Here is a 27489-nt window from a genome sequence, read left to right as displayed (position 1 = left end):
TGTGACCGAGGTTGTACAAGTTGCAAGCATTCGAGATATCAACATTCAACATGGCAGCAGGCATGGGAGAAGGTGTCCACAGCGAACGTGAGAGCGGAAGAGCACATTTGTCAAAACATCTCATGCAGATGAAGGTAATGTGATTTGTATTACATTAATGATGTAGATCGTTGTGTACCCTTAACGTAGGAAGAATTTTTTCAATATTTTGCGCTCTCGCCTTGCCCCGGTCGATGATCTTTTTTGTTTCCCCATGGTGCCACAAACCGGCTTCGAGCCTTATTCAGCCTATGCAGTGTCTAACGAGGGCTGGCGAAATTCTATGTAATATTTTAGCGAGTGTACCCTATATATCATATCATGGATATATTGCTATCGCAACAGGAGATCGCGGCGTGTGCGGTGAATGTAGATAAATTCCGTGCTAGACTGCAAGTGCAGGCAGCGTATATACAAAATGTAGCTCTATGGCACAATGTAAAATAATTTAAAATAAATGTACTATACCTACCAACCTTTCAAAAAAAACAGGATAGTGACAATTATAAAAAACATAATGTAATATGTTCAATTAATTAATTTGCTTAGTATATTAAAAAATGTTCCAAATGCTAATGTGGTAGTACAATTAGTTGAATTACACTGATATAACCTACTTAGTTTTGTAAGTTATTTATTTTGGCAGTTTATTTTCGCAGACCGATTTCTGTGCATAGGTACAGTGTAGCTGCAGTGAAATTTTTTTTATTCCTTCAGTGATTATTGGCAGTGGTGTAATTCACTGAAGATTGCAAACTTACGTTCATACATTCTGTCCACAATACATAAAATGAGGGTGAAACATGATTTCTTTTAAAAACTTGCTTAGTGCACTTCTATTACATTACGTCCATCTGTATATGTACTTATATTATATATTTCTATGATGACTGTTTCGCTATAACTTTCGAGACTATGAATTTTCACGATTTAAGAATTTACTAAGATACTGTATGTTATAGGGCCCAAGGGAAATTTTCTCTGCTGTAAAATTTTGTGATTTCCACTAAGTTATGAAATTAGTACTACGGTAGTATTAGTCAACAGCATGTGAACTTTTTTGGTTCACTGTCAATATGTTTTTGTTGTTGAAAAAAACAGTAAAATAATACAAATAAAATGCGATGTCATTTTAGCAGCGGTTTCCATAAACTACCGGGACAATGAAAAAACATTTTCTTGATAAAACCCACTAAAAATATTGTGAATTTTTTAATACTTTTAAACATCAAAAATTACCTTGTCATCGAGCAAAATTTTGAGATATTTTTGTTCTAATATTTACGAAATGTACTAGCCACAACAACATGTTTGAATTACAAGTTTGAAAAAAAGTTGATATAATAAGAAATCTGTCAATCTTTTGGATTAAAATTATATTTTGCTTACATTAGATTTCTTTTAATATAAATTTAAAAAATATTTTTACAAAACATTCTCCCTGAAAGACCCTCATGCTTCATTGAAATTCAAAGATAGCCTGACGAGAATTGTACCCTCCACGGTGCTCCAAACCCAACACATGCCTGACAGAACGATGTAGCTTTTCACTTCCCCTACGATTTTTTGTCGGTACCAATCAAATTGCAGGAACGTTAGATAGTGACAGCCATTGAAGAATAAAGAGTTTATTTCCGCCCAATGTTTGTCATCTTGCTGAAACCAGTTAGATTTTTGCAAACACAGCTTTGATCACCCAAATTCATTGCAAGAAGGTGTGAACTTTGCTAATTCGCAGTATTGATCTTTCCAACGAGACATACTCTACCGTATTCTGTCAGGCGTTAGTGAGGTCTGATACTGTTCGGCCGGCGAGGGCCTACTCACGCCTACATGTTAGGCTAATCCAAATAGTATGCTTTTATTGGCAAAGAAGGCATTTGAAAATGCCCATTACCCATGAGCCCTTGCAGGTTCCCTTCAATCATTGGTCGATTTACTATCCTGAATCTGTTGTGATTGATCAAGTTGTTTTTATTCGTCATTTGAAATTAAATATTCATATAAAATACATTTACATCTTCAAGAAAATCACTGTAGAGTCAGTAAAAAAAGCTATTTTCATTAAAATGTTGTTTTGACTCCTTGTTGACTATTTATGTTGCAAATTTATAGAAATACTAAATTAAGGTAAAATCCCTGTTTGGAAATTATATAGCAGGGTGTAGGTATTTTAAAACCAGACTGCTTTTATCAAATAAAATTTGACAAAATTGCAATTTAATTTATTCAATAATATATACTTCCCTTGTGGAAGGGAGTATGTTATTGTGAAAGCTTATCTGATGGCTGTTTTCGACCATGAAATCAACGTATCAATTACTTTCTGAGAATAACAGCCCTTGACAGTGTCTACAAACAAATCAATCAGCTGTCAATACTGTATAGAGTGTACTGTGCATAAAGGAAGCAATTGTATACATGTATATATTTTTATTTTATCAAAATTTCATGTACAAAAAATGTTTTGTTTTCCATATTGTAACTTTGAATATTAAATGCTGTTTTTATCATTTTGAATTAAGATTTAAAGTGGAATAAAATTATGGATAATTCTCAAAGGCCACTGAAGCATATAATGATTGTATTACTTCAAGCTTTGCAGTGTGTTGCCATGCATATGTACTTGTCACAACAACATTGCTCTGTTTACTTGACGACCTTCTTGAGATATCTCCTCAAATTGAGAACCAGCATTGATTTTTATTCTATACGTAATATGAGAAGTAATTATGTCCCTTTTTCCCCAAACACTTCAATCAAAATAACAAGACACTCTCAAAATGAATTATGATAACTGCATGCTGAATAATCTCCATCTGCAATTATCCATATAAGTAATATTTTATTACTTGGGCTATTGTTATACATTACTAGCCATCTCAGTTACATGTTTACATAAATCATTGGAAACTCTGGATTTTAATTTATATATATTGAGAGATAAGTTCTCTTTGCCAGAATAGTACATGTACCTTGCTTTAGGCCAAATAAAAAAAATGTTGTGATTTCTGCTTTTCAATAATAGATTAGGTAGGCACATGTAAGATTATTTTTTTCTATATACACGTCTTTGTTTCTGGTTATAACTGCGTTTTATTTTCTGTCTTGCATACAAGCACTGCTTTGTCATACAAGTGTCATAAATCATATTTACAGTAATTACCCCGGTAATGCTGTACACAGTTTTGCAAAGTTTTGAAATTTCATAATATTCTTCCAAAGTCTTACACATTTTTGTGATGTTTTCCCCGATATGTTAAAAAAAAGTTAAGGGTCTGTCAGGCAGTAAAAATAGTATTAGTTGGGTTATGGGAACCACAAAATTTTTTTTCTCTTGGCCTCACCTTACTCTCTTTCTAAATGTTCTTTTTAGAGGTAATTGTAATTTCCCCTACATGCATTAGGGTAAATCATTATATTGATGTGACAGTGTGTTTCATCTTCTGGAGATATTTATAAAAATAATGTTGTTTAATTAAGAGAGCACACAATTTGATTAAAATAAGATCCTAGTTTGGGCTTTATTTTTGACTCCCGTGTGCGAAGCACAAAAACGGAGTCTTTGCAGTTAGTGTGTCTGTATGTGTGTGTGTGTGTGTGTGTGTGTGTGTGTGTGTGTGTCCGCCTGTTCCACTGATATCTCAAGAACCATACATCAGTTTTTGATGAAACTTGGTGCATAGATGCTCTGGGCCAATGCGCAGATTTGATAAAAATCCATGCATATTAATTACCTAATTTGCATGATAATTAGCTGATTTTTAGCTGTTCCATGACTGTTCCACTGATATCTAAAGAACCACTCATTGGATTTTGATGAAACTTGGCACACAGATGCTCCAAACTAATGCACAGATTTCATTAGTTTGGGGTAAAAATCTGTCCAATATTAATTACCTAATTTGCATAATGATTAATCAATTTTCGGCTTTTCCACTGATATCTCAGGTACTAATCATCACATTTCAATAAAACTTGGTACATAGATGTCATAGGACACTGCACAAACCTCATAGTTTTTAGGGTAATATCAGTAGATATTAATTACCTAATTAGCATAATTAATTAATTTTCAGCTTTTGATATTTCAAGTAGTAATTGTCACATTTCAATGAAACTTGGTACATAGATGTCATAGGACACTGCACATACATGATAGTTTTTAGGGTAATATGAGTACATATTAATTACCTAATTTGCATAATTAATTAATTTTCAGCTTTTGATATTTCAAGTAGTAATCATCACATTTCAATGAAATTTGGTACATAGATGTCATAGGACACTGCACAGATCTGATAGTTTTTAGGGTAATATGAGTACATATTAATTACCTAATTTGCATAATTAATTAGTTTTCAGCTTTTGATATATCAAGTAGTTATCATCATATTTCAATGAGACTTGCTACATAGATCTTCTAGGATTATGCTTGATTAGTTTTAATTGGATATTAATTACCTAATTTGCATAATGTTCCACTGATATATAAAGAACCACAAATTGGATTTTAATGAAACTTTTAAAGAGAACTATGCAGAAACCAAATTTTTTGTAAATATTATGATTATTAATCACCTAATTAATATAATTAATTAACACTGATATCTCAATTACTGATCATCACATTTGAATAAAATTTGGTGCATAAATGCTCTAGGACAATAGACAGGCCTGATTAATTTTGGGTTAAAATTTGTTCATATTAATTCTCTAATTAGCATAATAATTCATAATTTTTTTGTTCTGTTCTGTTCATATTAGTTACCTGATTTACATAATTAGTTTTCAGCTTTTCCATCAATATCTCATGTACAAGTAATTTTAAATTAATTTTTAATGTGTCTTCAATACTCTCAGCACACGGGAGTTCTTTTTAAGCTTTCTTTGATTTTTATATTTTTATAATATTTTTTCTTTTGTTTTACATTTGTATATGACTTGATTTTATTTAAATTTATTATTTATTTGCTGGCAGTTTTTTAAAAGTTTTGATAATTGTGAAAGCCCACAAGGAATTAACCCAATTGTCACACACAACGTAATATTACCGTAATTGATATAGTACAGGTGTGATGGTTCAAATACCAAAATGGCAACAGTAACAGAAAGACTTCCCTTGCTGCGATGATAACATACGAACACGGAGCCAACAGATGGGGTTTCAACTGGTACTGGTATTAATTATTATACTCTGCAATCATCAAGTACAATAACGCGGTAAAACTCCACTACTCCAATAACCAGATACTTAAACTCCAATACAACTCAACGAGATCTCCGATCTGAACTCAGTACTGAACAACTCCCCTATATATACCCCCACTGTCTATAAATAGACCATTACATCAGCATACATAATGAGTCTGGAATTTACTATAATTTCTAGAATGTGCCATTACCTTCTATTGCCTTCTACGGTGTTCTATTACATATTCAACCAGTTTCTAAAAATCTAGAGTATTCCACCCAGATACAGGACGGTTCTAGAACATTCTCAGTGACACGGAAGTGGTAAACAAGTCGTACGCGACACCAATGCATGAAGAAATCCCACTCAAATCATGTTTACTGACAAGCAACAGCCAATCACAGTTAGTGTTTAGTATACTTTAGACTGACAGCTTGCTCACAAGAGGAAATAATTAACAAACAAGTACATGAAGATGATCATGTTGTGTTGAAAACTTGGGCATGGGTTTTGTTTTGAAGAAGATTTTCCTTAATAAAAAAAGACAAATCGTCGAGTACGAATATCATAAAAAGGTGGTTATATACTTCTGACAATTTTCAAGTGATTTTGGAGGCTGAAATTCCTGTCTGTACATGTTTGTGCCAAGGGCAAGCCAGAGAACAAGCTCAGGATAAACACATGCACAGACTATAGCTGTAAATTTCGTGTTATTTATTTGACGTATTGCTTGGTCATATTTTGTTATTTACACTAAATAAAGCCAGACATGACCCAAATAAATGAGTCTCTTGATGTGAATATTTGGTTGGTTGCCGAATCAAGGTATGGATTAAAAATGATGAAAAATCAAAAAAATCTGCCATTGCTTCAATTCATGCAGTTTTTGTGTCAATTGAACAAAATACAAAAAATACATTTCTTAGGTATGATGTATATATTTATTATGAATGCAATTATTGTGCATTTTTGTTTGACGCATGCTAAATTTCAATCACAAAATTTACATAGTAAAAGTGTTAGAAGCGAACATTTCTCTTGCTGGGACTTCGTATACAATAACATGTACTCACCGATGAAAATTGATTTTTTTTATGTAGTGGTAATTCTTCATAGCATTAAAACCCAATTTATGTTGACCTCAGATAATTGTCCACATTTATCATCAACAATTTTAAGTGGTGCTAGTGAATTGGAAGAATTTAGATTTTCCCAATTAACCCGTTTAAGTATACTCCCAGCAAAGTAAAAATTTCACACTGTCACAATAGAAAACCTCACCATTATTGGCGAGGATAATATCAAGCTGTGAGAAAGTATATCTCACTCTACTAATTGCACTTTTGCCACAGGTAATTTTCCTGTGTTATATTTCTCTCACCATTCTTGTCCAACTTAATAAATGAATTTGCATATTTAACCGTTACTACATGTAGTAAATTGTATTTTCTATTTACAAATCAGATTGAACAGTTGTTGTCATATAAGTGATCAAGATTATGAATCTACAAGAATATACTGTAAAACATGTCTTTTTCGCAAGCATGTCTTTTCAGTGAATTTAGCGAGGGAACTGATTCGCTAATTCAAGATGTCGCTGATGACTTTATTACAAATTCAAAATGGCCAAGGCTTGGGGATTTGTATACAGTAATCCGGAACATAAATATCTGGGTCGCTACCTAATTACGCTTGATAGTTTTTCCACAATTCGCTAAAATTGCATGTCACTTTTTCAACATGTTTTACAGTAATATAGATATGATTTGAGCAAAATAAATTTTGTTCGAGTAATGACACGCTCTATCGAAAAATTGATAACAGTAATTTCCCAAATCCCGCTGTTAATATGTACAAGATTTCATTTTGGCCCAGCAAATGTATACACTTCCAGCTTCAACTTCACCAAACTGCTGAGCATAATTCCTAGAATAGAAACAAAAGTATAAACAAGATAATAATAAAATCCTGCACTGATTCAACCCTACTAGTAATCGTTTCATTCGTAGTTATCAGCACACGATTACACTGATACAATAAGCCAGTTTGCTTCACTGACCAATCGCGTTGCCGTGTTTGCATTCTGGATAAGGAGAAATATATTGTTGTATTTATATTCAATCAATTTCTTGGATAAAGAGTTTGTGTACATTGTGTTGAATAATTTTCCTGAAGAATCAAAATTTTCAATCAGAGCTTCATTATCGACATTGATTTTGGCCTGATTGGCAACAAAACATCACTTGTCGTCCTGTGTAATCAACCACAAACAGTTACCAGTATTTTGTCGAATACATGACATATATCGGTAGCTCTCGTAGTGTGTTTTGAACCAGATTTTGTACTGTAAATGAGGTATATAAATGTACCAAAATGAGCCAAGTACAGGACATACTTTTCAGAAAACAGCGAGTACGGGTGATATTTGTATTTGTAACGAGTATGCCATGCTCCAAGATTACACTTGTTCCGGTCAGTTACGGGGCACTTTTGTTTACGAGGTCACAAGGCTCATTTATATATATGTTTACATAAATTTGTTGATCATGATCTGATTTAAGATTTGTACTGAAATCAAGCATTTCTGGCATTCTGGAACCGGATATCGGCCGCTTACATATGGATTTTGTTAAAACTTGGTACATACATAGGGCATTATGGGATCTTGATGCACGTAATTTTGTTTTTCAGATCGGATTTAAAAAATGAATTCGATTCTAAAGCCATATCTCTAACATACTTTGACTGATTTGTTTATATATTCATTGTACATCATGTGATAGATATATACATACAATGTATGTAGATGTATTCAAAATGACCGACCAGTGGCCATTTTGTTTTAATTATTTCTGCTCCAGAACAATATGGACCATTTTAATGTTAAAATATTATCATAATCAAGCATCAGCTTCTGGATCCATATCTCTGACATGTTTAGGTAACTGCAAGGTATATTTACTACCTTATAATAAAATATATTTGGATATTTAAAGTACTAACGAATTCCAACTTATGGTCCGGTTAGACTTAAAATACACCACGAATATTCACTTTTGAGATATAATTTTTGGTATGTGTTGGTTCTTGGATATCTAAGCTTTGACGTCCTGTACTTCGTTTAGTAATTCGTACTTCCCAGTTTGCGTAAAAAAGTAGAGTTCGAATTTGACATCGAAAATGCCTTTGCTTTATTATTGCAGAGGGTATGTGCCTCCATTTTACACCATGACTTGAAAAAATCTTTTTTGCTTGATGTGTTCATTTGCCTTTAATTGCGTTTCAGTGGCTATCACAGTCGTATTCTGAGTCTTGCCAATAACATTTGGTTCAAATTCACGTAGATATTGCCGAGAAAACTCAAATTTTCAACTTAAGCTAATTTGCATAACAATGGACACTGGGATACAATTAGTTATTTAAGTATATGACCTTGATAGTACTTAATAAGCTTAAGTGTACACATTCAAAGTCATTATATGCAGTGACAGGAAGTTGTAATTAATACCATCTGTTTTAATTGAGCAAGTGCTAGGCAGACTCCAGCCACAGTTACTAAAAAAGACGGTTAGAAATGCTATTGTTAAAAGGTGTGAATCTGCCTAATCCCTCAAGGATGCGTGTCGCGCTGTGTGCGCCCTCTATCGCTTGAGATTTCAAGGCCCACCATTTTGTTTCATTTTTGTGTCGATCACTTGATGTTCCGTGAATTTGAAATTTTAAGCTCGTTTTCGATAGAATATCCACGTTTAGTAAACAAGCTCTACGAAGAACCACACGTACAATTCGGATGAGTACTCTTTGTGACTGTGATAACATTCTGAATCGAGAATCGTCATTTATCGTTTTCACTGTTGTCATGAAAGTAAGCTTGGGTCCCGGAAGAAAAAGTGACGAAAATTCTAACCCCTGAGTCACTATTTTAAAATACATTATATTATAAAAAATACTTCCAAATGAATTTTTAGTATACTACTGTGCGTACTTATGACGGTTGTATGCGTTTTGGGGGCTTATTAGAGTAAATTTTATCACTTTGCTTTCGCGTCACTGTATCAGCCATTTTGTTAAATTTTTTGTAGACACCGTAGAAATCATTGAAAATGTATTCAACATTTTCCGCCAGTTCCATAAAATGCCTGTTTAATTGTTCTTGTCTGTCCTTGTTTCAGTTTTTTGGTAAATTTTTCATGTTGCAATATTCAGCGTGCCATTAAATGCGGTTTTAGTCCACACTACAATTTTTGAACACATTGAACTGTTGGTACAACTTTCTAGCAGTCTCTTCGCCAAATAAATTTTTCGAACCCTTTTTAACCGTTCTTAATTTCATTGGAACTGCCTGTTGTTGCATATTTGGTCTGCTTAATGCATTTTGTAGAGCATGGGCGGGTTATTTCAGTTATCTTATCGCATATTTTGTTTATTTCCAACAAAATGTATGTGGTATCATGTCTGTTCATTAAAGCTTTCACATGGCTGAAATATAAACACTTGCATGGTTTCTTTGACGTCTTTTTTTCTGATCATGTTTTGTTGGTTTTTAGTTCCCGTTCGGACGAAGTCCGAAAACGGGGACTTATAATTCGGTCTCCGTCTGTCCGTGCGTCCGTCCGAAGTCATATCTCAGAGTCCCTTGGACCGATTCCGTTCATTCTTTGCATGTGCCTAGTACTTTATGTGGGACATATGCACATGCAGTGGTTTAGCGATTCGATTCAAAATGGCCGGCTGGCAGCCATCTTGTTTTTTGAAAATGTTGTATTTTGGACATGCTTTGTCAGTTTTCATTCAAACTTGGTACATAGATTATACATGTTAGGATACATGTCCATGATGATTTATTTCACAATTGGATCAAAGATGGCTGACTGGCAGCCATCTTGTTTTTTGAAAATGTCGTATTTTGGACATGCTTTGTCAGTTTTCATTCAAATTTACTACATAGATCATACATGTTAGGATACATGTCCCCGACCGTCCATGAGTTCCTGAGTCTGTCCGTCCGACCGTCCGTCCGTGTGTCCCTGCGTCAGTCTATCCAACGTCATATTTCAGAATCCTGTGGACCGATTCCGTTCATTCTTTGCATGTGCCTAGTACCTTATGTGGGACATATGCACATGCAGTGGTTTAGTGATTCGATTCAAAATGGCCGACTGGCAGCCGTCTTGTTTTTTGAAAATGTTGTATTTTGGACATGCTTTGTCAGTTGTCAATCAAACTTGGTACATAGATTATACATGTTAGGATACATGTCCATGATGGATCAAAGATGGTCGACTGGCAGGCATCTTGTTTTTGTTTTTTTATGCGGTATCTTGGACGTGCTCTGTCAGTTTTCATTCAAATTTGGCACATACATGTACTTTATACATGTTAGGATGCATATCCATGACAATTTGTTTCAAAATCTGGTCAAGGTTGGCCGATAGACAGCCATCTGACTTTTTGGCCTTACTACTATATTTCCACAATTTATGTACCATTTTCATTCGTATTTGGCACATACATCATACATATCAGTGTGTTTCATAATCAGATCAAAGATGGCTGAATAACGGCTGTTTTTATTTTGGCCATATTACTATGACATGAAACACGTGTTTTGATGTAAATAAAGAATCTGTTGTATACGCCACTTGGAACTCAAGTTTCAAGGACACGCTCGCGACAACCCCTCCGCTTTAATATGACGAGCACAAAGAGAACTTAACGGGGACTGTGTCATTTTCAATGACTTGTTTTATTTCAGTTTTCTGCTGATCTTGTTCTTTAGAAACGAAAATGCCATACAAGACAGGCAAATTTGTATTGAGTTTAAACCGAGCGACAGGTTTTGTCAGGATTCACTGGAACAACTTACACTTTAGTATTACTGAAAATATCTTCAGAGACACAATAAAATGGCGTGCAGTTGTTGATTGCAATGAACTCTGGGGAAAATGACGTCATATTTGCGTGATTTCCTGTCTACATTTTATGTTAATGATTTATCACAGATTAGTACGTTTCAAGTTTCAAATGTTTGCCCGCGACACGCATCCAATGAAAAGAACATGGTTTGTTTCCTAACGGTCTTTTTAGCTCCGCTGTTGACTTTGTCGAGTGGAGCTTATCATATGAGTGATTGTCGTCCGTCGTCGTCCATGTTTTACTTTTTCCACTTCTTCTTGAAAACTACAAGCCTGAATGCTTTGATACTTGGTGTGTATGTACCTGGGGTAGACCTCTCTTAGATTTGTTCATTTCATGATGATATCTTCGATTCTCTAATTTTGGTGAATATTTTTTTATTTTTTGGTAAAAAGTGATATTTTTGACTTCTTGTTAAAAACCTCAAGTCCAATTGCTTTGATATTGCATATATAGATGCTACATGTGAACCTTTCTCAGATTTGTTCATTTCGTAATGATATCTTCAATTCTCTAATTTTGGTGAATATTTTTGTAATTTTTGGTAAAAAATGATATTTAGCTCCGCTGTCGAGTTTGTCGAGCAGAGTTTATCATATGAGTGATTGTCCGTCGTCGTCCGTGTCAATGTTTTACTTTTTCGACTTCTTGAAAACTACAAGCCTGAATGCTTTGATACTTGGTGTATATGTACCTTGGGTAGACCTCTCTTTGATATGTTCATTTTATGATGATATCTTCAATTCTCTAATTTTGGTGAATATTTTTGTCATTTTTGGTAAAAAGTGATATTTTCAACTTCTTGTTAAAAAACGCAAGTCCAATTGCTTTGATATTACATATATAGGTACTACATGTTGACCTTTTTCAGATTTGTTCATTTTGTAATGATATCTTTAATTCTCTAATTTTGGTGAATATTTTTTGTCATTTTTGGTAAAAAGTGATATTTTCAACTTCTTGTTAAAAACCGCAAGTCCAATTGCTTTGATATTACATATATAGGTACTACATGTTGACCTTTCTCAGATTTGTTCATTTTGTAATGATACCTTCAATTCTCTAATTTGGGTGAATATTTTTGTCATTTTTGGTAAAAAGTGATACTTTCGACTTCTTGTTAAAAACCGCAAGTCCCATTGCTTTGATATTACATATATAGGTACTACATGTGGACCTCTCTCAGATTTGTTCATTTTGTAATGATATCTTTAATTCTCTAATTTTGGTGAATATTTTTGTCATTTTTGGTAAAAAGTGATATTTTCAACTTCTTGTTAAAAACCACAAGTCCAATTGCTTTGATATTACATATTTAGGTACTACATGTGGACCACTCTCAAATTTGTTCATTTTGTAATGATATCATCAATTCTCTAATTTGGGTGAATATTTTTGTTACTTTTGGTAAAAAGTGATATTTTCTTGTTAAAAACCACAATCATTTATGGTGAAAAATGATATTTTTGAATTCTTGTTGAAAACAGCAAGTCCCATTGCATTGATACTATGCATATTGTTCATTTTCTAATGATATCTTCTGTTCTTTAATTGAAATGTGCATTGCTAACAGCGAAGCTATCTCAGCCGAGAGGCTGCTTGTTGGCTGTTGCTATGGCCAATTTTTTTTCACATTTTTCTTATTAACTAGGGTGAAGGTGTGACCTACCCGCCAAGTTTGTAAGAAATCGGCCAAGCCAAAAAATCACAGAAGAAATAATACGTGAAAACACTGGAAATCACACACACAGACACAAAACGACAAAAGTAATTATAAGGGCAATCCTAGCGGAGCGGTTCGCCAATAATTAATATTTCATTTTTGTTAGTGTATCTTTAATTTATTTATTAAAATATGTTCACATTATATCTAATTGGGGTGGAAATTGCCAAGCTAATTTATAAAATTATAAACAAATATTTTCGTAAATAATACTGACCGTGAAATACACTCTTGAGAAGTGTTACTGACGGAATATTTTATATTGCAATTTTTTCCACTTACCGCAAAGCTACTAGTACTATAAACAAAATTATATATCCTAAATTTGATATTAAACTAACAGTGACTGTGCCATGCATGGCTTGTTAGTCCCCGTTCGGACGTAGTCCGAAAACGGGGACTTATGTTTTGCCCTGTGTGCGCCCGTCCGTCCGTGCGTCCGTCCATCCGTGATCACCTGTATCTCGAACATGCATGGACCGATTAAGTTCAAACTTCACTCATACATCACACATTATATGGGACATATGCACATGCATTTTTTTCATGATCCGATTAACGATAGCCGAATAGCGGCCATTTTAAGGCCGAAAATGCATCAAAATCACACATTTTCACCATTCCGGACCCGGATCTCAGTTATGCATGGACGGATTTCATTCAAATTTGGTACATACATTAAACATAATAGGACCTTGATGCACGTCATTTTTTTTTTTGGATCGGGTTTGAAATGGCCGACTGGCGGCCATTCTGTTTTAAAAAAATCAGTTCTAGATCCGTATCTGAGACATGCTTGGATTGATCGAGTTCAAACTTCACACACACAAGGTACATCATGTCACAAGTATGTATGTGCATTTGTTTCATGAACTCATTAACGATAGGCAAATGGCGGCCGCTTTAAGGCCGAAAATGCATTGAAATCGCACATTTTCACCATTCCGGACCCGGATCTCAGTTATGCATGGACGGATTTCAGTTAAATTTAGTACATACATTAAACATAATAGGACCTTGATGCACGTTATTTTTTTTTCCGGATCAAGTTCGAAATGGCCGACTGGCGGCCATTTTGTTTTAAAGAATTCAGTTCTGGATCCGTATCCGAGACATGTCTGGATTGATCAAGTTCAAACTTCACACACACAAGGTACATCATGTCACAAATATGTATGTGCATTTGTTTCATGATTTCATTAACGATAGCCAAATGGCGGCCGCTTTAAGGCCGAAAATGCATTGCAATCGCACATTTTCACCATTCCGAACCCGGATCTCAGTTATGCATGGACGGATTTTGTTCAAATTTGGTACATACATTAAACATAATAGGACCTTGATGCACGTCCTTTTTTTTCCGAATCAAGTTCGAAATGGCCGACTGGCGGCCATTTTGTTTTAATAAATTCAGTTCTCGATTCGTATCCAAGACATGTCTGGATTGATCAAGTTCAAACTTCACACACACATGGTACATCATGTCACAAATAGATATGTGCATTTGTTTCATGATCCGCTTAACAATAGCTGAATGATGGCCATTTTAAGGCTGAAAATGCATCAAAATCACGTATTTTCACAATTCCGGAACCTGATCTCAGTCATGCATGGATGGATTTTGTTCAGATTTAGAACAATGTGTTGTACATATGCAGGTGCATTTCGGTCATGATCTGCTTTGAATGTATATGTCACTCAAATATGAACGGAACGGGGACGTGTCATTGACAATGACTTGTTTTTCTTGACTTCTAAAAAATCACGATGCCAATTTATCACTACATGTATATAGGTACCTTGGGTGAACAGATACATGCATTTCAGGATGATAAAGCATTCAATTCTAATAAATAAACACATGCAACAGCTTCAATACTTTCTCCCACAATTCACTGTGATATTTAATTGTTATTGCCTTTTCTAATGAATTCCACATGAATTTGTGTGTTAAGTGGCATTCTTATTCATTTTGAGAAGTTAGAATTCACCTGTTGTGTAGTGCACGTTCTAGATTTTTAGTAATTTTTGACTCCCATGTGCGAAGCACAAAATGGGAGTCTTTGCAGTTAGTGTGTCTGTATGTGTGTGTGTATGTGTGTATGTGTGTGTGTGTGTATGTGTGTGTGTGTGTATGTGTGTCCGACTGTTCCACTGCTATCTCAAGAACCATACATCGGTTTTTGATGAAACTTGGTGCATAGATGCTCTGGGCCAATGCGCAGATGTGATTAGGTTTTGGTAAAAATCCATGCTCATTAATTACCTAATTTGCATGATAATTAACTAATTTTTAGCTGTTCTATGACTGTTCCACTGATATCTAAAGAACCACTCATTGGATTTTGATGAAACTTGGTACATAGATGCTCTGAACATATGCGCAGATTGGATTAATTTTTGGTAAAAATCTGTGCATATTAATTACCTAATTTGCATGATAATTAGCTATTTTTTAGTGGTTCCATGACTGTTCCACTGATATCTAAACAACCACTCATTGGATTTTGATGAAACTTGGTACATAGATGCTCTGAACTAATGCTAGGTTTTGATTAGTTTTTGGTAATAATCCGTGGATACTAATTACCTAATTTGCACAATGATTAGTCAATTTTCGGTTTTTCCACTGATATCTCAAGTACTAATCATCACATTTCAATGAAACTTGGTACATAGATGTCATACGACACTGCACAGACCTGATAGTTTTTATGGTAATATTAGTACATATTAATTACCTAATTTGCATAATTAATTAATTTTCAGCATTTGATATAAGTAGTTAGCATTACATTTCAATGAAACTTGGTACTTACATACTCAAGGACTATGCAGAGATTGATTGTTTTCGATAAATATTTGTGCATATTAATCACCTAATTTGCATAATTAGTTAATTTTCAGCTTTTCCACGGGTATCTCAAGTACTAAATCATCGCATTTCAATGAAACTTGGTACATAGATCCTTTAGGACTATGCAGAGACCTGATTAGTTTTAGGGTAAATAATTGTGCATATTAATTACCTAATTTGCATAATTAATTTTCAGCTTTTCTACTGATATCTAAAGTACTAATCATCACATTTCAATGAATCTAGAATTATGCAGACCCAATTAGTTTCCGGTAAATATTTGTGCATATTAATCACCTAATTTGCATAATTAACCAACTTTCACACTGATATCTCAGGTACTATACATCACATATCAATGAATGTACATGGATGCTGTAGGACAATAACATTAACATATTTAAATAAGCTATGGTAATTTGAACACGTTGACATCATCCAGCTTTTTGATTGGTTAATTAGCGATTTGACCTATTTGACCTAAGAGAACATGGCGGATATCCTACAGCATCAAACGTTTATACGAGACCGGAATCATTCGCTTACGATGAAACTAAGTTGACTTTTATTTGTATTTCATAACCATTCAACAAATTTATTTTGTGTACATTATTATAATCACTACTGAGTACAGTAATAATCAACAATTCAGAAACGCAGCATGCCGAGATTTTTGTGTTCGTTTTTATTTGAAACTTCGTTTATTTAGAATATATTTTCGTTACCAATAAAATAAAAATCTCTCAGTCAATCAGAAACCCGGATTCATGCCTTTGAGGAAGGTCCCGTTTGAACGCTCACATCGTTTTTTTTTTCGTTTGGGGGAAAACTAAAACTGGTCGCAATTTTCGAATAAGAATGAGTCGGCAATTCTTAGTGGAGTCGAAAATTTGGAGGTAAATAAAACACCGAAACCCGGCAAATAAATAGGCGGTCGAATTTTTAGAGGGGTTGATATTTTGGAGTTTTCACGGTACTAATTATTCCATTTCAATGAAACTTAGTACAAAGATGCTCTAGGACAATGTACAAACCTAATTAGTTTGGGGTAAAAATCTGTTCATATTAATTCCCTAATAAGCATAATAATTCATAATTTTTTGGTTCTAATCACATTTCAATTAAACTTGGAGACATAGATTTTCTGTTACATTGCGCAGACCTCATTAGTTTTACACTCAAATCTGGTCATATTAATTTTCTGATTTGCATAATTAGTTTTCAGCTAAGTAATTTCGAATTATATTTAATGTGTCTCCAATACTCTCAGCACATGAGAGTTCTTTCTAAGCTTTCTTTGATTAGTTATTGTACCAGGTTTTCCTGTTTTGATCAGTTGATCACACATACGCAATCACTATGAACAGTACTCAGCCATAAACACTTGATTCAGTTTGATATTCAATCCAATCTATCTGGGGGATCACAGTTATAACACCTTGCTTTCGGCAACCAGATTAGCCATGTTATAAATAATCCTGTATTATATTATTTATATGTGCTTTAAGGTTGATTTGCTCATTCTCATGTTGGTTATTTTTAAAATTGTCACTGTTGATTTACAGCCATTGCCATGGTTACAGTTCTGTGCCAAACCATGAAAAAGCCATGTCAATTGGTTCATATGTAAAATGAAAACAATTGACATGGCTTTTTCATGTTTTTTTCAAGGGAGCATAACTACAGGTGTATGTCATTTCTGTTACTTGTAGTTTCACTTTTGAGCCTGTTAGTGCTTTAATGTTCCTGTGTTTCGCACTTTTTCCATAATTATACAGCAATTATACCACTGACTCAAACCCAGCATAATTTTTCTAACAATTAAATCATATTCAAAAATATTGTTTGTTCATGGTAAATTAAATAAACCTCCATGATTACATAAAATGATTGGAAAACAAACTCTCATAGAATTTTGTAGTGCTACAGCTATAATGTTCAAGTTCTAGTACAAATAAATTTTTAACCCTGGAGGTAATAGCTGAATTGATCACAGTGGAGAAAATTAATCAAAACTGGATAATACCTACTTTATTATACAGCGCATGGCTACTTGCTGTTCTTCTGTTGTTAATTGGAAGCATTATGGGATATTACAGATTTGGGAATAATGTGTAGGCACATGAGAGCTGTCTTAATTAATATGTACATGTACAACCACTGGGTCTGTTATACATGTAGCGTAATTGTATGTACACTGGAATTTGATATGAAGTGGTTTTCAATTGTTTTTTGTTCTGTATGCCAAGACAAAATGTTGAACATGCTTATTAAACTTGTCTACACAGTTCATGCAAAGACGTCAAGATAATGAAAATAAAGTAGAATTTGAAGAGTCTCAACAAAGAAGAATAGATGAAACACATTGGGTTATCGATGTTCCCGAGCTTACTGCTAAACAGTATGTATTTTATCACATTGATTTGTTAAGGGAATTCAGTAGTTTTGGCCAAAAAAAATATATACTGTAAAATCTGTATTAGAAACCGCGACTTATATTAAAATGGTACAATGCAACAGAGGGGATGCGGCTTCTAATAGAGCATCTACACATATGAGAAATGATGAATTTTTGGTTCTCAATTATTCAAAAAAAATGGGTGCGACTTCTATTAGGGATGCAGCTTCTAATACAGATTTTACGGTATTTTGACTTCTGCACTAGCATTCATATTCAGTGTTTCTACAATGAGTGAATGCCAAAGTCAGTATTTGTCACTTTTCACAAAATAAACGAAAATTCAAATTTTTTTCATAACGTTTGATCAAGAATTACAGCCTATAAAATAGTATGTCCCTTTGGTCCAAAATTAACAAAAAATTATTGAAAAATACACAAAAAATTTGTACCAAAATGATGGCCTTTGATAACACTCTTAGAAATGTTATTGCATGTAAATTACTAAGTTTTCAAATGATAAAATTTTTGATTTTTAAATTACATTGTGTATTTCAAATATCAGGTGAAAATTTGTGTTACTATGTAAACAAAGAACAACATTGAGAGACGTGTCATCTTCTGGTATCAAATCATTAAATATTCATACGTGAGTTGTCATGGAGACTGCATTCTATCTCCCAGGGCTGCAGTTGCTGATTGCTTTTTTGCATGTACCCTGGATTAATCATCACATTCTTTTTTTTTTTGGCATATTGTTTAGTTTATATAAAACAGAGTCATATGAGAAAACAAGGTGTGATATATCAGTTCTGATGATTTGTACTTGTACATTATGCAGATGAATGGAAATGATCAAATTTGCAGCTGTCTGTCTCATTTCAACAGTTTACCATGTGTTTGTTTCCGTGGTATCACAAATGACATTTTTGTACAGTACAATGTATCAGTATTAAAAAATGGGGGAAAGAAACTGGGCTTTCAAGTGCCTGCATGATGAAGGATCCTGTGCTTATACACAATTTAATTTGTAATATACTTATACATGTACATGTATACATGTAGCTCCTTCCGAGGCCTTAGTTTTTTCCAGTCTTCAGTCACAAGACTACAGTTTGACTACATGTTAGATTTATTGCACCCTTGTGGTGTATGTCTGATAGCCAGGGAACATTTATTGTCTCCCCTCGTTCTTGATAAATTTAATTTGAAAATATTCTGCTTGTTGTCTTTTTAAGGAACAGATACTCGTTAGAACCAAGCCATATTGCCTGTGAATGTCTCAAATTTGGTAGAATGTCTTTTAAAGGTTTCAACCCAGCAATAGAGGTAGGTGGTGATTTGATTTAAATTTATATTATTATACATCTGTCACTATAACGCCATAAGTTTAATACAGTGTGCCGTAATTTTGCGGTATTTTACGGGAGATTTTCATCCTACCATATTAGGAAATTCAAATTCCAAATATGGAGAATGATTACACTCGTAAGCGTCCTCTGATAATAAAACAAGCATGGTTTGACCGGCCTCCACAGAAAGAAGTTCGCTGATTCTGTTCTGAACATTTTGGATTTTGGTATAATAATAAGGTTATTACGGGAACTTTGAGGTATCCTCATAATAACCTCATATTATGCAGTGAAATACTTGACATCGTAGAAGAAACTTGTGTTAGTAACCACATCTATATAGAGACGACTTCTGGGCAGTTATAAAACATGATATATGAGCATCCTGTCACATGTGACCATGCTTTCAGAAATATGTTTGTTTTGAAATATTATTGTTATATTTATATTATTTAATTACATGTATAAGTTTGCAATCCATAAAATTATAATCCAACCACTTTTAAGAACAGCCTGTATATAAAGACATACTGGTAGTACAGGTTCAACTGTATGTGCTGCTAAATTTATTACAACCTTCTTCATTTCTGTAAAATACTTTATTTTAGCTGGAATTTATTTCACTGATTTTTTACTCCTGTGTGCGAAAAACACAATGGGAGTCTTTGCAGTTAGTATGTCTGTATGTCTGCATGTGTGTGTATGTGTGTGTGTCCACCTGTTCCCCTGATATCTAAAGAACTAAGTTGGTTTTTGATGCTCTGGGCTAATGCACAGATTATATTAGGTTTTGGTTTAAATCATGATAATAATCAATCGTAAGCTGTTCCAGACTGTTCCATTGATGTCTAAAAAACTACTCGTTGTAGTTTTGGGTTTATATCCGTGGATATTAATTAACTAGTTTGCATAATACATTTTGGCTTTTCCACTGATATTTCATGTACTAATTATTACATTTCAATAAAACTTAGAACATTGATAATATGTGACATTGCACAGACCTTTTTAGTTTTACATTCAAATCTGTGCATATTAATTACCTGATTTGCATGGTAATTAGTGAGTTTTCCCCAATACTAACCATCTCAGTTTAATAAGTTTTGGTGTGTAAAAACTCAATGCAACAGTCTGATTAGTTTTGGATTTATTTACATCTATAATAATTTGCATAATAATTTACTTTTCGGCTTTCCACCTTTTTCTTTAAGAATTAATTATGACATTATAAAGGAACTTCTCATTATAACTACTCATTGTATTTCAATAAGATTTTGTATGTAAAAATGCCTGGGAACAATGCATTAGTTTTGGATTTAAATTTGGATATACTCATTGCAGATTGTTACACAATGTGCAAAGATGCTCCGGGGTAATCCACAGATGTAATTAACTTAATAATAAAAATCATGCCCATTGATTATCTAATTATTATTAGCGAATTTCTGATGCATGTATCTCAAAAAATCAGATTCAAATTGAACTTGTGGTAGTGGGGTCCTGGAATAAATTAGACTGAATACCACAAATGTAAAATCTAATGTATTTTCTAAGAGTATTATAAACTTCAATAATGTGGATCACATTGTTTTCATGTTGTATATCTCAAATAGCAGACAAATATTAGCTTTTTGTTTGGAAGGCTAATGAAATTTTAATACTTCTCCAATACTCTTTAATGAGTTGAATGTAAAATGTAGGAAAAAAGCTGTATTTGTTGGATTTTATTATCACTAAATCATCATTTTACAGTATTCACTCAAGTTTTATATCACAGCTCATTGGCTAATTTGCACATGAATGATGGCTAATTAGCATATAACTGTCTTTAAATGTTTCAATTAAATTTAATATCAGTCCACATTTTTATGGTGGTAATGCAGAGCAGTTGTCGTTGCGCATTGTGTTTTCGAATTTCGTGTAAATAAATAATGTATTTTACACGCGTTGTATACATCACTGTGAGTCCCATATCAACAGGTTTAAAATGTCATGGAGAGACAGTCTTTGCTATATCAATCTTTCATCAACACAATTGTCATGTATGGAACAGTACTGCACTGTGTATTAATATTTCAGGTACTAGTTCTAATCCTTACTCTTTATTGCAGAAAATTATGAAAACTTATGATACAGAACAGGAACTAGAATTAGCCGAAGAAAGAGAAAAAGAAATTGCAGTGTCCGATGATGAAATGGCAAAAAGGTATTATACCGTACTGTAGTAACAATACTGTAGTAATCATTAATTATTCATGTGTCTTTATTTTGCAAACAAGACAAAGATATTTTTACCACTTGTTGATAAAAATCATGGTTAGTACAGGTTTTTAGTGGAAATGAAATGCATGTGTTCTTTCATTCCAAATAATTATACAAATTTTGCTGGGCATGAACTTTTGTCGTGTAGATGGTGTTAAGATAAGATTGCTTTGATGTAAACATGGAAGTCCATGGTGTAAAGGAATGATCTGTATTTTTTTAAGTGCACCATGGTATAGTCCTAAGGCATCAAGGCAATTGCTTTCATGACACTCTTAAGTTAATGCTCTGGTCCGGTCGTGCATCTTTGTCATCATGCTAATTGCAAACCACAACAGTTCTATTCATATGTAAATGAATAAATCACTCAAGTTAACTGTACATAAACTGCTATAATTGTAAATCAGACTTTGCACCTTGGCTGAGGCTGTGCAGCTTTAGTTTAGGCCCAGCATCTGGAATTGATGAGATCAACTACTGAACAAGTTGTTTAAGGGAGGGGTTCAAACCTACAACTAAGCTATTTCAGATTATGATGGAGGTTTTCAGCAAATAAAAGCATTAGAAAGTGTCATTCCAATGTCACATGATATGATTGAATTTTTATTGTGTAAATGACATATTGTACAATAGATCTTTTATATTTATGTAGATTAACCTCAGTTTGGGGCTGTGTTTGATGCAAAGCAGCTGATTTTGGCCTAGTGCAGTTTCAAGATGCTGACAACAACTGCAGTGTTGCAATTATAAAGACTCTAACCTATGCAATTACCTGTGCTTGAATTTTAATTTAATAATTGGTCAGGTTTAACCCCAGCTTAAACTTATTGTCAAACGATGTAGGAAACTGAAAAACAACAGAACAGAAATGTATCAAGTCGTGATTACACTGCTTGTAACAGCTTGAGTCCAAGGGCAATTTCTCTTCACTTTGATGCTACAGTTCTCATGTACTTAAGGGAGTTTTAACTACTTGCTTCATTGCCATTCATTCTATGTATCCCGCTACTGTAATGACCTTTCTACTGAGCCTAATGCTATGCTTTACTTTCATTTCTCAGATACGACTCGTTAATTGGCACAGTGGGTAAGAAATTTGTCAAGAAAAGACATCGATCATCTGCCGATAACGAGGTAGAAGCCAAGAAAAGTAAATTGGGTTTTTTAAAGCCATCCGACGACTAGGTTTGCACCATAGAGTGTGATTTACGGAAGACTGTCAACTTATTGTCGATAAATCATTTTTGTAATGCAGCTAGACTCAATCTCAAAGGTTTTATTAAGGCAGACCAAGTCTAGGTTATACATGTATAGGACATGTTAGTCTGCATATCTTTATCCTCAGTACCCTGCTTTTACACATTTACAGTGGTAATGACAGAATCTTTCTGTATATGTATGTCGTCATATGCACACACTGTTTTCCCTAAGATGTGTTGATGTCAACGCAGTACTCTATCCAGTTATTGAGGCTTCTCATTTTTTGTTTCCATAACAATCTAATCAATTCCATTAGGCGGTAAACAAAAACACCCAGGAGTGGTGCAGTGTCACTACCCTGGGGAGAACACAAGCATTTAATCAGAGTGCTTTGATTTGTATTTTTAGCGGGGAATTTATTTTCAGCAGATTTTCTGTTCGTTTAATTAACCAAGTAAAAATCAAATAATGGATGTGTTTTCTCCAGTACTATACAGAGGGGGGAGGCAAGGGGGGGTAGCTGGTACGGTTTTACGGGAAATAAAAAGGGCTTTTCACAATTTATGAAGAAAAAAAAGACGTTTTTACAGTTTACAGTGTTAACAAATGGAACATTGAATGGTCCGAAGAGCTCTCCGACTCAAATTCTCCACTATTGCTGCGCCGTGTGAAAGGACGCATGCGCATATTACCCTCGTAATGCTCTTCATTTGGTTAGAGGGCCTTTTACGTCTTGACATTCAATTTTGTAGGGAATTGTGTCATCTAGTCGTTTTACAGTTTCTAAAATGTAATTTCCCTGGATTATTCTTTACGATTTTTTTATTTGGATGTGAATTTTTGTACGTACGAGAAAAAAGACAGTGTACGAAAAAAATATTTGATTGATTAGGTTGAACGTCTAGCCTGTGATTACAGAATTATGGAATTTATTTTTTCTATTTATGTTGTACGAACAAAAAAATATTGCAATTACGTTGAACGAAAATAACCCTTGCCCCCCCTCTATACACATTAGCATCTTGTGCTTTCCCACAATGCAGTTCAGGTCTAAGCTATCACTGCCCTGGTAAAATTATAATAACCTTGACCTACTGTATGAGGCTTAATTATTCACTGGGATTTATGTTCATTTCGCTGATAACTAAATGCATGAAATTAAAACCCAGTGAATATCCAAATTGAACAATAGTTTCACCTGATTTGCATAATTTGTTTGTTTGCTTTGGCATGATCTGCTGAATCGCGTGTACTACCATGATTGACTTCTCTGAAACCACTTCATCATTTACATGCATTTTGTTTTATTCAATACCACAATCTAACATTCACCATGTATTCTACTCACGGCTAATGAAATAACAAAACAAATATCTATTTTATATTCTACTATAATATTCAAATGTACTGCACATATTTATAATCAGTGTGGAACTGTTACGTAACGGTGTCCGCACTATAAATTTTAACAATGAAATGTACAATGAATTTTAGATCTATTTGTAACTATTAAATTTTTGCCTGAAATATTCTGATTAATTGTTCTTTAATTATTGTAATTTGTTGTTGCATTCTGAGTAAATTGTGGAGAGGTGTCCACTTTTAAGTGTTTGTCAGCACTTATTCTGCCACTGTCAAAATTGTATAATTGATAGTTAGACACTGCTTGCATGAATATACATTATCACAATCTACTTTGAAAACAAGGTTTGCAATGGTTAAACAATTGTCATTGAAACCTGATATCAAATATTCATAATTGTATGGAAGGTGCATCATAGTATTATGGTAGTTACTAATCTCTATTCCTTGTACTACAACCTAATTGGTTGATATATAATTGCATTGTAATTACTGATGCATATTCAAAACAACTGGAATTGTATTGGATAATTACTGGTGCATATTTAAAGCAGTACTATTACCTTATTTGTTGTTATAATGACATGGTAATTAATAATGCATATTCAAAGCAGTGCAAATAGTTATCGACTATAACCTACTCAAATTGAGAGTTCACAATTTTATTATCACATTTGTATTGAATGTAAATGCTTCACATTCATTATATTTTTAAATTGTCAGAAAATATTTGGTCACAGATTATTCTGGTGGAAAATCAAGTCGTGTCTTTAAACTTGGTATGAATGAAACTTGTTCAAAACTGGCCACCTTTGATAGGTTTTGTTCAAAAACAAGACATAATTTTCTATTTAACCATCCAGTTATTGATGATATACAAGCCCATATATTTTTTGTTCATAGACTTTTATGCTTTTTTGAAAGTTTCTCAAATATTTCACATTTAAGTTATTTAAAATTAAGGCTTACCATGGTGATACAATTTTCATGAAAACGAGTTACATGATATTGAAGTTTTGTCTGAAATATTCTGATTAATTTAATTATGGTAATTTTTTGTTGCATCCTGAGTAAATTGCAAAGAGTTTCTCACTTTCATGCATTTGTCAGCACTTATTCTGCCAGGTGTCTGCGTCAAAATTGTAGACTACTAATAGCTAGTTGGTTAGTTTGACACTATTTACATTAATATATTTTCTCAATCTACCGGGGTATATTGAAAACAAGGTTTGCAATGGTTAGGAAGTTTTCAATGAAATCTAATATCAAAATATTCATAATTTGTATGCTTTTTTAAAGTTTCTTAAAGTTTTTTTAAGGTTTACCATGGTGATAAAATTTCATGAAAACTTGTTAAATGATTATTATATTTTTTGCTCATTTTCCAAAAATAGATGATAAATTATCATTATTATATTGTACTTAATGTTTCTGATATTATTATGCTTCCTTTAAAATCATCCCACCAATAAAATTAATGGTTTGATTGGACTAAAATTTGTTGTAACTTGTATGTGATTCAGTAACATCATTTGATATGAGGCAGATTCTAACTAAACAAATATCAGTTAGTTCCAAGTAAGTTATTGTTAATAAAACTGCTATATGTTGTAAGTTGAAAATAAAAGTGCCAGCAATTTTTTGATTATTTATGAGTTTCCAATATAGCTTGGATTGCATGCAGTTTTCCATACTATTAAAACTGTTTTTATAATGCATTGGTTCACTATAGTATATATTCTGAGCATGTTTCAGCAATCAACTAGTTCTTTATGGTATCTTAGAAAGTCAATGACTATTTTTTTACTGAGTCGTCTCATAGATTCTACAGAAGTGTAGTAAACATAGGCAAAAATGAAATCAGAAAGTGTTTCAGTGTTTTGTCAATCTATTATAAGAGCCTATGGCTGCCCTCTATGTTCAGAATATTCATAGATTTGGTTGAAATTTTGTTGTGACGTATGCTGAAATTCTAAGCGGACATGTAATTTATCACGCAGAGGACTCTTTAATGTATTGACCTTTTGTATAATGTGTTTTGTAAATTGTTATTTCCACATCAATGATATCCATTTCCACTTGGTGTTTTATTTTATTTTTTAGCATTATTATTATTTTTAAAATCACAATGGACATTTAAAGCAAGTACAAACTATTCCTCATAATCGATTTCAATTTAGAAATTCCATTGAATTTTACATTGATGTGCAATTTTTGTGCTTTTCATTTTGAAGATTATGCTGCTATTATTTGAATTTTATTTTTTCACACAAGAGTTATTAATTTGTATTGTACAGTATACATTCTCAGATTTATCTTCGGATATTAGAATGTCAATGGATTCAAGGATACTGTGTTGGATTGTTTTGATATTAGTGTTTGTTTTTGCACATGAACAATGGTTGTGTATCTTACTGTTATATCAACTATACAGATTTGAGCTGATGTGTGTATTTTCTTTTCCTGCTGTCAAAGAGTATATACATGTATTAATAGATAAGGCATGTTAATTTATACTGCATTTTTATCAGCCTATTTGTATACTGTAAAGTACTTTATTTGCACTTGGAATTTATTTTTGCTATTTTCACTGAAGGGATGAATCAAGAAAATGAAATCCAGTGAATATACATTTTTATTTATATTTTACATTTGACTCATCAAAAATTAGTAAAAATAAACTCCAATAAACACCCACAAAGTCTTTTCAGTAAGGATTAATCCTAATTAAAATAAGGTACAGTAAGCTACCGTATATAGCATTATGTCAAAATGCTGAAAAAAAGAACTATTGCGGCTATTACCATATGGCAACTAGTAAGACTAAGTGTGCAGAATTTTTAAAGTTTGATGGGAAACGGATTTCTTTGTCATAGAAATGAAGCGATCACTTTCTCAATAGTCAGTACACGCAAATTGACTGGAGCTTTGTAAGAGCAATTTACTGTACCATAAAATATGTTAAAACCGCATATCTAAGTCATTTTACTTAATATTTATCAATTGTATAATCAGAGCTTTCAGTCCATTTCACACATGCAATTTATTTTCAATATTACAATGTATGTGTGGTGATCACTTTGTCATAGTTAGTGAGCATGAATGTGTAAGTATACTGGTTAATTAATGATGTCAATCAAATTACGTCACATGCATACAAGTATAATTAAAATGATCCAAATCTGA

The 27489-nt window shown here is 33.2% G+C and overlaps 1 protein-coding gene across 1 annotated transcript; it reads left to right on the top strand.

Moving 5' to 3' along the window:
- LOC102808083 (M-phase phosphoprotein 6-like) lies at positions 1 to 27489 on the top strand. Its single transcript, XM_006814046.3, has 5 exons — positions 1 to 134; positions 18018 to 18130; positions 19366 to 19456; positions 21591 to 21685; positions 22803 to 27489. Exons 1-5 carry the CDS (start codon positions 51 to 53, stop codon positions 22924 to 22926), a joined length of 507 nt encoding a protein of 168 aa, XP_006814109.1. The 5' UTR covers positions 1 to 50; the 3' UTR covers positions 22927 to 27489.

Source organism: Saccoglossus kowalevskii, chromosome 6 (genome assembly GCF_978046115.1).
Source record: "Saccoglossus kowalevskii chromosome 6, keSacKowa6.1, whole genome shotgun sequence".
NCBI lineage: Eukaryota > Metazoa > Hemichordata > Enteropneusta > Harrimaniidae > Saccoglossus > Saccoglossus kowalevskii.
The sequence above is the reverse complement of the archived record's forward strand: the minus strand, read 5'-3'. Positions and strand labels throughout refer to the sequence as shown.